We start from the raw sequence: 13,643 nt of genomic DNA, 5'->3' as shown, positions 1-13,643 counted from the left end.
TCCTCTCACACACTCACGCAGCAGAGGATGCTGCAGGTCCTGGTAACAGCACAGCACCTCACAATGTGATTCATATCATAGGTTATTGGTTTCATGATCTAACTGGATTTGTGTGAGCAGACTAATTCAGTCTTTCAATTGCCCAATGGAGATATCCATCAAGCATCCATCAGAGGATAACTGAGTATATGCTTATGTGTGTGTGTCCAGTTCGAGGAGGCTGAGGCTCTGTCGCAGAGTGTGGTGTGTATGGGGGAAGATGCCGGAGAATTTCTACCCCGGGCCTACCTGGCTCTGGGACTCTGCTGCAGTCTACAGGCCTCTGAGGGTAAGGGCACACAAAGTAACCAACAGACAAATACAATGAGAAGATCGTCTGCAGGAAACCAACAGCATCATTCATTTGTTCAAAAGCTTAAAAGTACAGGGGATAAGGATAAAAAAAAAAAAACAGTACCTTGGACAGAGCCAGGCTAGTTTTCTCCCCTGCTTCCACCCTGTATGCTAAGCTAACGGTCTTCGGGCTATAGCTTCATATTTAGCAAACACTGTGATGCATGTCAGTGGTATCAATCTTCTCAATTAACAAGAGAGGGAATTTGAGTTATTTCCAAAATGCCAAACTGGACATGTTCAACCCACTTTGCTTCTATTTTATATAACATATACTTTTACTGCTAAAATGTCCCAAAGCTGAAACTGTGCGAATGAAATTTCTGATTCTGTCCTCTTCTCTCCAGCTACTCTGAAAGCTGATCGAAATGAATTCAACAAAAAAGCACTACAAGCCTTAAGCACGTAGGTTCTGGTTCTTCCCTTCTCCATGCGTCTCTGTTTGTCAGTTGTACTTTTGCTGATATCACAAATGTAGCATTTAGCTAAACTGTAATAGTAACATAGCATGCTGACAGGATATGCATGGCATAAGCATGTTAGCACTGTCGTTGCATGCCAGTATGTCAGTTTGCCACACACTGACATACTGGAGCCACTAGTGTGCCTCTAGACTGCCACTAACACTCAGGTTTTTGGAATTTATGACACATATGGCCATCAAAGATTTACTCTCCTGCCATAAAAACCTTTGCTGGCATAGCTTAAGCCATGACGTCTCTCCCTCTCTCCCTCTCTCCTCCACAGGGCTCATTCATTAGACCCCCAGGACGCACAGATTGCTATGTATCTGGCTCTGCAGCTGGCCCTTGTACGGCAGGTAAAACCAAACAAGTGGAAAAGATTTTGTTCAGCGACAAACATTAATTCTTAGAAAACCTCACATGGTAAGTTATACCTGAGAATAAGTGTGTGTCTGGCAGGTATCAGCTGCCATAGAGCCTCTGCAGGCAGCTTTGTCTCTCCGTGGGGACGACTTACACTCCCTCCACCTGCTGACCCTGCTGCTGAGTGCCCAGAAACACCACCGTCATGCTCTGGACACCCTGGGCCTGGCCCTCAGCCAGCACCCCAGCAACTTCAAGTAAAACCCACTATACAATCCCACTTACACTGGCAATAGAAAATGTTGGTGGAAGTGCTGCTCAATTGAGGATAAGGCACCAATCGATAGGTGTATGGATGTACTTTCTAATCTTTGCATGCTGTTTTTGTGTGTGTGTGTGTGTATGTGTGTCCAGTGAGTGGGGCAGTGAAGCCCTGTCCTAACACTAGTCGTCTCCGTAGGGATAGGGTGTCTCAGTTCCACTTTGTTGAAGGCCAAGCACACACACACACACACACACACACACACACACACACACACACACACACACACACACACACACACACACACACGACGCCTTATTTAGACGTGCCAGAGTGGAGGCCTGCATTGCGGTACCTGTGCCCCTCATACACCCGTAGCCTTTTAACACTGCAGCTCTGACCCGAGCCCTGGGGCGGCTTTCCTGACAGAACTCGGTCGTCCACTCTATAAACCCACCGGTCTGCTACACCAAACATCTTAAAACTGACTTGGATATTTATACTCTAATTGTTTTTGGGCAGGGAGGGATTCAGTGATTTGCTTTGGGACTCTTTGAAAGGACACGCTGCAGGGTCTGAACTTGTGACCTTTTGGCTATGTGCTGGCATCTCTAACCATGTATCCACTATTTCACCAACATTTAACCTTTGTGCCACACTTGACCAAGGCTTGATATGTACATACATATTATATTATTGCGTTTTTTTTATTATTGCGTATTATATTATTTTGTTGTAATATTTTATTATATTGCATTATTGGCCACAACTTTCTTTTAAGATGCTCCTATTTTCTCACAGGAGGGAATCCAGTCAGTCATGAACACATTAAAAAACATATTCCTTATCTGTGAAGCTCCATCATATGATAAGTGGATAACATCAGCTTTCCAGGCCAGCTATTTCTCATTCACCATAATATGGAAGCGTGTTGCGTCATCTTTCTGTTTTCTCTATTTCAAAGCCCAGTAAATCATTTCATAATGCAGCCATTTGGGGTCAGTGTTGGCCTCCATGGTCCCAGCACAAACAGATGGAGTACATCCATACATCAGGAGGGAGAGGAAGGGAGAGGAAATGCAGAAAAACAAGAAAATTGATGAAACAACCAAGGGAAGGAAGAGTCTAAGAGAGAGCTGACAGGAGGAAGAAAACACAAAGACAGAGTGGGTGGATGCAGGAAAGACGATGGCTTTGTAATAACCCAGGCTTTACTGATCAGCACAGTATGTACAACTGGAAGGTGAAATCTGTTCTTTCTCTTTCTAGATGCACAATCACACACTTAAACGCACACACACACATCCTCTGTAGTGACACTTGACTGCTTTGACCCATTTAAGAGCTCTTTTCCAGGCTCAGCCAATCACATCGCTTTCTGCGCCAGGAATCCCCATCGCCCCGGTAACCATGAGGTCATATGGGTAGAGCAGGCACCATCAGTTGTTGTTGTTCCCAAACTGTTGTTATGGAGCAATAGAGAGACATTGAGTCAGCGAGAGAGAGAGAGAGAGAGAGAGAGAGAGAGAGAGAGAGAGAGAGATACAAATCTATACACTAGTAGTTCACTGAATGGAACAGCTGAATTAGTGTCCATTAACTGTATTATTACCTCTAAGATTTATTGATCTGTCTTTCTAATAATAATTTAATGGGGTTGGCAACATAGCGTGTCATGCTACTGAAGCATATTTGAGCTGAGCCAGCTGAAAGCTATAGAGAGAAAGACAGTGGAGTTCTGTACAGGCCTGAAATTGTAGCCTCAGCCTGACCTGGCCCAATTCATTTGGGCTCAACTGGCCTGGGACCAACAGCTAGCAAACATTTTCATCCCTCAGTCTCTCTCTCCAAGTAAGAGTAGTGATCTCAGTGTAGACGTGCAGCAAACACATGGCCTGGCTTGCTGCTGGATCAATGCACAATGATGGAGAAACTAATTGTGAATGTTACTGGAAATATTTTATAGTGGAGTATAAAATCTGGAAACTTAATCATGAGCAATGTAACTGCTCTCAGCAAGCATTAGTTAGCCAGCATCTCTCCCCACTGATGAATTGCTAGTATATTAAGTCTGTCATAACAGTATGGTTTTGAGCAATCACTTAAAGATGCACTGATCAATTCATTTATTTGAAATGACTGTGCACTGTGAAAAGAGTTGCTTATAGTGACACAGACTGAGTTCCACTCTGCAGTACCCTTCAGCTTTACAATGTTTTAGCTCAGCCTTACAGGAACACAACAGCTTTATTCAAAGAAAAAAACTGTGATGAACCCATTTTACACCACCTACCCACATCAATAAAAGAATCATAAAGTAAAAAAAAAGACATCCATAACATTCGAAATATCTACAGCCAGATGTCCTTGGGTCCGAGAATCACATTAAATTTATCCTTCAGACCTGAAGTTTCAGGTAATTTTGCAGCTGATTCCAAGCAGAGGGAACACACCCTTTTTGCCAGTTCAGACTACACAGTTAGTGGGAATAAGTCCTGAGTGAAGACAGTAACATCTCATACTTTTTCAAAGGATATATATCCGTAGGTAAGATGGAAGCAGACTAAGACTAGCCTTGTAGCCAAGAACATGCCAATGGTTTAGTCTGCAGGTGGACAAGGCAGATCATCCAACCCAAGCACACAGAGAGCAATGAGTAATGAGTAAAAGCTTTGAACTTGCTCCATGGTTGAGTATCCAGGTGTGTAGGCATTGTGAAGATGCATGCATGTATATACATCAACATAGTCCAGCACACTGTGTTTCCAAAATAAAAGCTCTATGTCACCTTCAGTTTTTTTCAACAGTGGTGAGCATAGGGGAGCGTTTAGGACCTAAAGCAGCAGATATATCCCATAAGAGTTGGTGGGCAACACAACAGAGCTAGAAGAAGAGTAAGAGTCAGATGAGGAAGTGTGAAACAGATTATCAGTATGCATTGCAAATAATCAATCAATGAAACTCTAAAAGTGAAGGCAGTACTTGATTGAAACATTTAATTATCAGTAGTATTTTAGCCTTAAGCCCAACCTAAACTGTGATATGAAATCCAAACCCGGCCAGAATATATCAGCTCCCTCGGGACGTGTCGCGCTGAGGCCGAGCTGCAGTCAGAGGAGAGACAGAGATGGGGAGAGAGAAAGGGAGATAGTCAAAGGAGGTGTTTTCTCAGTAACAAGCTCATTGAATATCATTTGCTTTGGATGTGTGAGCGAGCATCAGAGATCAAAGCTTGCATCATGCGTTGTGCTGGGCATGCCGCGACTGTCGTGTGTGTGTGTACTTGTGTGTTGTGGGGGTGGGGAAATGTGGGTGTACATGTATACAAGATCATAATCTGGCATGTGTGTGTGTGTGTGTGTGTGTGTGTGTGTGTGTGTGTGTGTGTGTGTGTGTGTGTGTTTGTGCGTGCATGTGTGTGATTCTTGTTAGCCACTGCCTCTCTGCACCACAGCAAACTGTCAGCTCGCTGTAGCACGCCGAATTCCTCCTTCCTCCTTCCTCCCTTTTTCCCCACATCGTCTATCCCCAGCTTCTGTCTTTCTCTCTCTCTCCTCCCCCATCTTTTCCTCTTGCTCTCTCTCTTTCTTTCTTACTCCCTCTTCCTCTCCTTGCCTGTCATCTTTTTTATCTCTCCGTCTCCGTTGCTCCCTTTTCTTTGAAATTTTAATCACCCAGTAAACAGGCATGCATTTCAATGTGAAATGGGATTCTGCTACAGATTGAGAGAGCTGAGGCGAGAGAGGGAGAGAGGAGGGTTTTGTGTGTGTGCGTGTGTGTGTGTGTGTGTGTGTGTGTGTGTGTGTGTGTGTGTGTGTGTGTGTGTGTGTGTGTGTGTGTGTGTGTGTGTGTGTGAGTGAGAGCGAGAGCGAGGGGGGAGAGAGAGTGATCGTGGTCTAGCAGTTTGTACTAAAGAGAATGATTAATCCCAGCCTTTGATTCTGCATTCATCTAACGGGATGTTGCAGCATGAGCGAGTGTGTTTGTGCATGTGCATGTGTGTGCATCTGTGCGAGTGTGTGCACGTGCATGCCTGGCTTATGCTCTGCTACACAAAGCAAGCATGTCTGTATAGGCTTGTGTGTGTGTGCGTGTGTGTGTGTATACACACACACACACACACACACACACACACACACACATACACACACACACACACACTTGAGTATGATGTGTGCACTTGTGTGTCAGCATGCACCCATGTGCCTGTAGAGAATACACACTCTGATCTGTGGGAGTGCAGAATGAGTAATACTGTAGATGTACCACTTTTTTCGAGGGAACATGATTAGCTATTTTTATAAGGAGTTTACGCTGGTACTCACCGCTCTTAGCTGGCCACTGCATTTACACTGAGCTACACTGCACGCTGCCATCCGTCCTCAAACACTACGCTTTGCACACAACAGGCTCATTCCCAGGAGCCCTGAAATGACAGCCTTTGTAATCTGATGTGTAGTTTTGAGTGCTGTAATCTTGATGAAATCTATCTTTTCTGAAGCTGCGAGGGAAGCACACTGGCTGTGATTGAGTGGTGAATAACAAGGTGGAAATTACTCTACCCTTGGTTGGCGTAGATCAGGTTCATATTGCTTTCTGTAATGTACACAGTGAGCTCATTTTATAAAGACTCATGGCTGTGTAAATATTTGACTTAATTACAAACAAGAATGTGGAAATTCTCAAATAGTGGCCAGCCTTACTATGAGAATAAGGGCTTTAGTTGAAATAGGCTTACATTAAAGCTTTATTCATAATTTTCTCAGTTCTATATTCCCATTTCAGTTTCTTTCAGCAATATTCTTCAACAATGAAACAACATAGAAAGACAGAGCATTAAAAGTAAACTAATTTAAGATACAGATTATAAAATCAGTTTTCTCAACAGAATAATCTTTAGCAGCAGATGTGACAGAATTTTAAGCTTGGTAACTGGATGTTCTGAACACAGTAATTAAACTTGAGAACTGATGATTTAACCAGAAGAGTTTCATGGTGATCTAAGCCTCAGAAGAGTCTCATAGTATCTATGAGGAAAATGAATGGGACAGGTGCACCCAACGTAACTCCTCCAACTTTGCAGCTCTTTGTAACACTTTCTGCCCAAATATTTCACCTTTAAAGTGTCCCAGCAGCTTAAAGCACACAATGCATCTCTCTCCTGGCAGGTTTTCAATGTTAAATTTAGTAATACTAACCGTAAGATGTCTCCTTCTCTTCTCTGTTTGCTGTTAATACATGTTCAAATCTGTCTGCATGCTCCACACATTCTTCTTTGCTGGTATTAGGCTTTAAAGTGAAGAAAGTAGAAAGTAGAAAGTAGAAAGAAAGTAGTGTGCATATGCAACCACAGTTGTGTTGGGATTGCCTGCGACTTAAATTTCCAAGCTGTTCCAATGTTTTGGCCATCCATGACTGAAACAACGGGGAACTTTTGTAGACTTTTAATGTGAAACACCAGAAAAAAAAGACTGAAGCAATGACAGACACACATACACAGTAAGTTTTTTGTAAGTAAGACTGTGCCATTATCAGAACAAATTATTAGAATAATTAATTTGCAGTAAGCTCAGTTTAGGTGGTCCGTCAGGTTGTATATCGAGGGTACACGAGAAGAGAAGTCAGTTCTTTGTGCGCATGATACACACCTCCACACATACACGTTTCACTTTCTCAGCACATTTCAACACTGGGATGGGTTTACACCATCACAGTGCTTCTAAGCGCTTTGCCACACTGGTAATGGGGAGCCTAGAGATGCACACAATCACACACACACACACACACACACACACACACTCTGGTGGACCCTTACTGGCAGGCGTATCCTTAACACAATGTCCCTCAGCAGCACTTGTCATCCACACATCAGAAAATCCAACCCCCTTCCTCCCACACACATATACTTTCATTTTTTTCCTTCTCCATTATCCCTCCATCTTCTCCTTACACCCTGCGCACACACACATACACACACCCTCTCACCATGCATCCACCGACCCGTGAGCCTGTAACGAGGCGCATTTCACCGAGAGTTTTCTCCCCTGACACAAGCTCGTCTCGTTCTGCTATTGATCCTCACCCTCCCTCCTTCCCATCCATCCATTTTTCATCCTTCCCTTTCTCCTTCCTTCTGCGCCCCCCTGACAGGAGAGAACAGAATAACTGGAGGAGCCTTCAACAGCAGGGAGGTGGTGGACAGCTAGGCAGGCGGGAGTCAGATGTGGTGAACACCATAGTCTCTCTGTCTCTCTCACTCTCTCTCTCTCCTCACACCCATGGATGAGTGATGTTCATCACAGACTGCATCCTCTGAGAGCCCCTTCTGGCAATTACTGCACACACACACACAAACACACACACACACACACACACACACACACACACACACACACACACGCACACACACACATTCTCTCATTCTCATCAGAGACTCCCACATCACTTAACCAGTTGTCTTCAACTAAAAGGGCCGAGCGGAAACACTCTATGGCCTCTCCTCATCAACCTCTCAACACACCGAACCACACACACACACACACACACACACACACACACACACACACACACACACACACACACACACACACACACACACACACACACACTGAGAGCTTGTTGTTGATGACTATCTTTACCTCCTCTCTGTTTCTATTGATCCATGTGCGCCTCAGTCTGCATGCATCAGTGAGATGTTGATGGATTCGAAGCACTTACTCAGCTACTGTTGAAGTGCAAACATTTAGTGTACATGGACATAACAGTCTACATGTACAGTATGTAGAACCAAATAAACAACTGTAAGCTAGCTGATATCTGCTAGTTCCCAGTGCTCTTCCACAGAGCACTGTGAAGGTTGGATGCATTTCTTCAGTAGTAGACACTGACAAACTGGCAAATCTCCAATTGTGCTTACTGTTTGTTGGAATTTTGTAGCTTCTAAATTGCAGAATAAACATATGAAATAATTCCTGTCCTCATCCTCCCCCTGCTCCCCAGCATCCTCCTAAGGTGACCAAAACAGTGACATCAGGCACAAACAAGTGCACAACAGACTCTCAGCAACCTCACTTCAATGCAGACTTTTTTTCAAGCTTCAAGTAAACATAATCTCTCTCAGACATCTTGTATGAGAACGTGGCAACAATAAGAACAGGTTTGACTGGTTTGGGTCCAACTTCATATCCCTTCAGGTTAATTTGCTCAGTTTACAGTTCAATTTCCTTACAGGTACAAAAGCAACAAATACTCTTTTTGACCCAATTTAATGCATTATAAGATTAAACAAAGATAATAATGTGTGTGTGTTTTCTGTCCCAGTCTCTTGTTCACAAAGGTGAAGCTTGAAGAGGCCCTCTTTGGTCCGGCTGCAGCTCTGCAGACCTGTGAAGAAATGCTGCAACACTGGCAAAGCCGCTATGATGTTAGCCGCTCCAGGTGAGCGTGTGCATGCGTTTGTGCTCCTTTGCTTTTCATGGACTACAGATTGTGTGGTACCTCACTGCTGTGCATGATGAAGCTGGGAGGGCAAATCTTTTGCTGCTACGGTATTGATTACCTATATTGTGTTCGTGTGTGTGTGTATTCATGCACTCATGCATTTCTGATACACTGTGACCATGGAATTATACGGTTCTGTCTGCGATGTGAGCAGTTTTGAGATATTGAGCCTTCACATGAAAAACTGATATGCAGCAAAACTGATATGGAGTAAAGTGTTCTATTATTCATCATAGTAACAGGAGCTCTAAAGGTAGTCTAAATATATAATGTCAACATGCTGTCATGATTTAAACAGGGTTTTCTTGACCAGACCAAGTATAAGATTCCATTTATTAAGGCTTAACAGAAAGCATTGATTTTCTTTTCAACAAAGCAGGCAGCTTATACTCTTTCTTCGTTACAATGCACAGAATCAGTGTATTAAGTACTGAAGGGGGTAGTGATAGAAGCTCTTTGGTCACACAGAACAATTCAGACACGTTTTTGAATCAAGACTCAAAAACATTTGGACTTGAACTGTCGTGTAGTTTTACGATCAATCAAATTCAAAACGGTGCAACAAATTCGAGAACATTACTCCAATTTCTGCTGATGCTCTCCTCTATATATGCTCTTGTGGTCTTACAAATTTGCTCTATAGCACTGGTCATCAGTGCCAGTGCCACACACACACACACACACACACACACACACACACACACACACACACACACACACACATTAATAGCTTGTCAAAGAATAGTTTGATGTGAATAACCTCAGAATTCTGAGCTCAGTATATACAGTATATTGTATTATGTTTGTTCTGCACGGTACGTGTCTTCATTGGTGTGTGCATGTGTGCTGCAGTGAGACAGATGACAGCAGCAGTATACCGATGGCTGAGAGGTCAGAGGTCAGCCCTGGAGCCAGGAAACCCTCCATCCACCTCACCCTGCCTGACTTCCAGGACGCCTCCACTGGTCTGCTCTGGTTAAAGTCTATGCAATAAGGGACGGCCACTGTACATATTTGGACAGCAACATGCTGAATCCATTATTTTAAGTTAAACACATCCTCCTTTTTCTCTGGTGTTGGGTAAATACCAGGGAGAAAGGTGAATGTGTAGGTCAGCCAAATCCCCCGGCATTTGACCTATTGTGGATTAAAACTATGTTTGCCTGTCTGCGACCCAGTTCGGGGGAGCAGATGTGCTGTTTAAATATCAATGATCTGACTCACCTCCACACATGCGTTTCTGGCAGGATTGGGGGTCTGTTCACTCGCCATTCAGTCACAGGAAATCTATTGTTCTGAAATTAAAAAGAGAATGAATGTTTGTTTTTCTCAGCATGACTCTCCTCTGTCTTGTGTTATTTTCTGAGTGGAAATGAACATGTCATCTCTCTTTCATGGTCAGCCTTGTCATTTTTGAAGGGTTTTAAATTGAATTGATATTTTTTTTACTACATATTTGGGCTGTTTCCATGTATTATCTATAACATATTAGTTATTTGTATTAGTACACATTAGTTTTCATTGTGTTAAAGTGCAATCACACTGCTAACCGGGATGTAGTTTCCTGCTTTTGCTTACAATAATTTTCAACTGCTTGCTATTTCTTATCTCTTCACTTCCCATCACAGGTTCGCTGAGCCCGTCGTCAGTTGCAGCGTCTCGTCTGGAGGCGGCACTCTCTGAGGTGTCGGACATCAGCTCCAGCCGTCGCCATGGACCCACCTATATCTGGGCCACCCTGGAACGCATTTGGTTGCAGGCTGGTATGACAAAAGCACACACAATGACAGCACAATTTTTAAAACATTGGAATCTCTTAGATTTTCTGTCTCTTTCCACTCTTTGGGTTGCAGGTCAACCAGCTCCCACGCAATCACAATCACAGAGCTAATTTGCAGGGAGAAACTCTGGCCATGCACAGTATTTATTGAGTCTAAGCTGAAAAAAAGAGGCTATGAGGAAATGTTTATTTGAAAAGCGGGGATCGACAGTAATCAGATTCCATGGTTTTGTGTTTCCCTGTGTTATTAAGCTTTATGAATAATAATCCCATTGCCAAGTGCAAAATGGACACAACATTGATTTTAGTCAATTAAAGCTTTCTAGTTCTCTGGTTTTTATTCAAAAGACTACTGCAATGAATATCTCACAAGACTAGGAGTCTGTAGCCATGGTAGCAGCTGTATGAGGCTGTGCTTAAGCAGAGTGATGCTTTGAGCTGAATGCTAATCCAGCACACAGACGTGCTCACAATGTTAATATACTGATTTTTAGCAAGTATAATAAACACACTTTAGTTTGCCATGTTAGTACTGTATACAAACATCTGATTTGACATTTTACTTTATTCACACTGCTTCTGATTTGAAAGCAGTGACTCTATTTCAGCTAGAAAGGGAACATGTGGCGTACCTCAAGGATCTCTACTTAGACCGCAGAAACTTGTAGTTAAGCATACTGTATTGGTCAGATATATCCAGACAGTTACGTCCTCTGCAGGGATGGAAACCTCAACAGTGTCCTATCAGTAATGACCTAATCAGACAAATCCAGCTCAAACTAGAACAAAAATCTAAATATCTGATGGCAACTTTTGAATGAAACTCCACAGGCTGTGCTATGCAGATGCTACTGTGAAAGCTCTGCAGCCTGACTGTCTTATGCAGCTTACTGACCTGCTTACAAGCTCAGTTGAATTTCAACCTCTCTGGGGAGTGAGATGTTGTTTATTCACTTGTCACATTTTGAGCACTGCAGTCACAGAAATTTACTTTGCCTATATTTATGAAAGGCTGGAAAGCCCTGTCGTAACACTGGGGATATAGATGCACAAAGCAATTTCTGCCAGAGATGATACATTTGTAACCTTCTTATTATATAAAACTACATAATTTAATGCGATTACTGCAGCCATTTTCTGTTATATCTGCCTTCACAAACAACAGTAAACAAGGCCTTTTTTAACAATTTAGTGGGTAAAACCATTTCATTCCCACTGAAGACTGCATGCCTTATGCAGCAGTGCACGCTGTACCTGCAAACATGGGGCCACTGTGCTATTAAGGGCAGAATGGAAGTGATGCATACTGCTATTACTTCCACCCCTTCAGCCTCAGTCGGCCTGTGAAAGTTCACAGGAGAGCATTGAAATGAAGCGAGAGGAGTAGAGAGATGCTCCGCACAAACAACACTCCATCCATCTACTCAGCTGGAGTGCATGAGGCATGAGAACGGCAATGGGAATCCATACAGCAGCCAAGTGAAGGCAGTGATGCAACTAGCATACCAGTGTGTTACAGTACAGGAGGGATGGGTGGAGGGGCCGGGGGGTCACATCCCCTGTGGCCTACTGTAATTTGAAGGGTATTTTCTATGTCCAACCTTTGAACTATGCTATTCCTCTGCTGAGAATATAGAACATGCTTGCTGCTGATATGGACTAAGCTATGTGTGTGTGTGAGAGCAGGGGCGTGCCTCCTAACTCAAGGCTGAGCCAGTTGTACCCCCGATCCCCCCTCTCTCCTTCCCAGCATTCCTCTTCTCATCGGTCACTTCCTCTCTCAAACTAACATCCTTGTCAGGCACATAGGAAAAAACACACACAGAGGCCTCTTTAAAATGGATACACTGAGCTGTATGTAACCTTGCAAACACACACACACACATACCTGCAAACACATAAATGGACTGTATACATGCATGCACTGATCTAATGGTTTTTTTCTGAGAGCTCAGGTGAGGACCAGGAAAGGGTCTTACATAACCGCAGATTCACTGAATGCTTTTTCCCTGAAGTGAAGCTATGAAAAGGAACCCCAAGGCTGGGAAAATGGCGCTTTTTATCTCACAGAGGTAGCATGGATGCACTAAGTATTTCCCATCTGTGCATCCATGAGACACAGGTAAACAAACAAAACATCGGCTACCAAACACACACATGGGTTCACACAGCGCTCAGGAGCAGACGGCGTGTAGAATATATTTGCACAACACAGTTCACTATCTCTCTCTGTAACACACACACACACACACACACACACACAGTGCTGTCAGTGTTTAGAGCTGAAGAGTTTCTTTCTCAGGGCTTGTCTGGATGTCCACCCATGAGGATGACTGACAGCTCACTGGGTCTACATCCCGTCCAGATATTGGTCTGCTCCAGCCTCAGGGGCGGGACCCTCTGGTCAGCTCTGTGTCCAAGTCTTATTGGACAATGATGTGCTTGTAGGCGTGATCCTGTGAGTGTGTGTGTGAGTGTGTATGTCTGGGGTTTGTCCTCATCTTCCCAGCAGCAGCAAAGAAAGGAGACAGGCTGCTTTAGTATGCGATGGCCATATTTAGGCAAGACTTTCATGACTTCCCAGGCACTACATTGCCCCCACTATCTCTTTCACGCCATCAGTGTGTGTGTGCGTGTGTGTTTGTGTATGTGTGTTGGTTTATCTAAGTATAGTGTTTGTGCAGTTGAATTTGAGTGCTGCACGGTTTACATTTTAACATGATGCTGCTGAGCTCACAGTTAATTCATCTCTAGCAGTCTCACATTTCTGATGGGATTAGTGCATATGCCTCCTTTCCTCTCTTCATCTCTCTTTCATCTCTCATTTTCTTACCTTGTTCCTTCCTTGAACTCCCTTGAACCTCTCCTTCTTTGCTCTTTT

General features: G+C 43.6%; 1 protein-coding gene across 1 annotated transcript in view; it reads left to right on the top strand.

Annotated features, from left to right (window-relative positions):
- ttc7a (tetratricopeptide repeat domain 7A) overlaps positions 1-13,643 on the top strand; it is a 44,774-nt gene that overhangs the window by 18,313 nt on the left and 12,818 nt on the right. The window contains exons 12-18 of the mRNA XM_070977589.1: positions 211-328; positions 741-798; positions 1,141-1,213; positions 1,317-1,477; positions 8,803-8,919; positions 9,835-9,947; positions 10,611-10,745. Coding sequence (XP_070833690.1) covers positions 211-328; positions 741-798; positions 1,141-1,213; positions 1,317-1,477; positions 8,803-8,919; positions 9,835-9,947; positions 10,611-10,745 — 775 coding nt within the window. The remainder of the gene's footprint in view (positions 1-210; positions 329-740; positions 799-1,140; positions 1,214-1,316; positions 1,478-8,802; positions 8,920-9,834; positions 9,948-10,610; positions 10,746-13,643) is intronic.

The sequence above is a fragment of the Chaetodon trifascialis genome, chromosome 13 (assembly GCF_039877785.1).
Source record: "Chaetodon trifascialis isolate fChaTrf1 chromosome 13, fChaTrf1.hap1, whole genome shotgun sequence".
Lineage (NCBI taxonomy): Eukaryota > Metazoa > Chordata > Actinopteri > Chaetodontiformes > Chaetodontidae > Chaetodon > Chaetodon trifascialis.
Note: the sequence above shows the minus strand (reverse complement) of the source record. Positions and strands in the feature narration are given on the sequence as shown.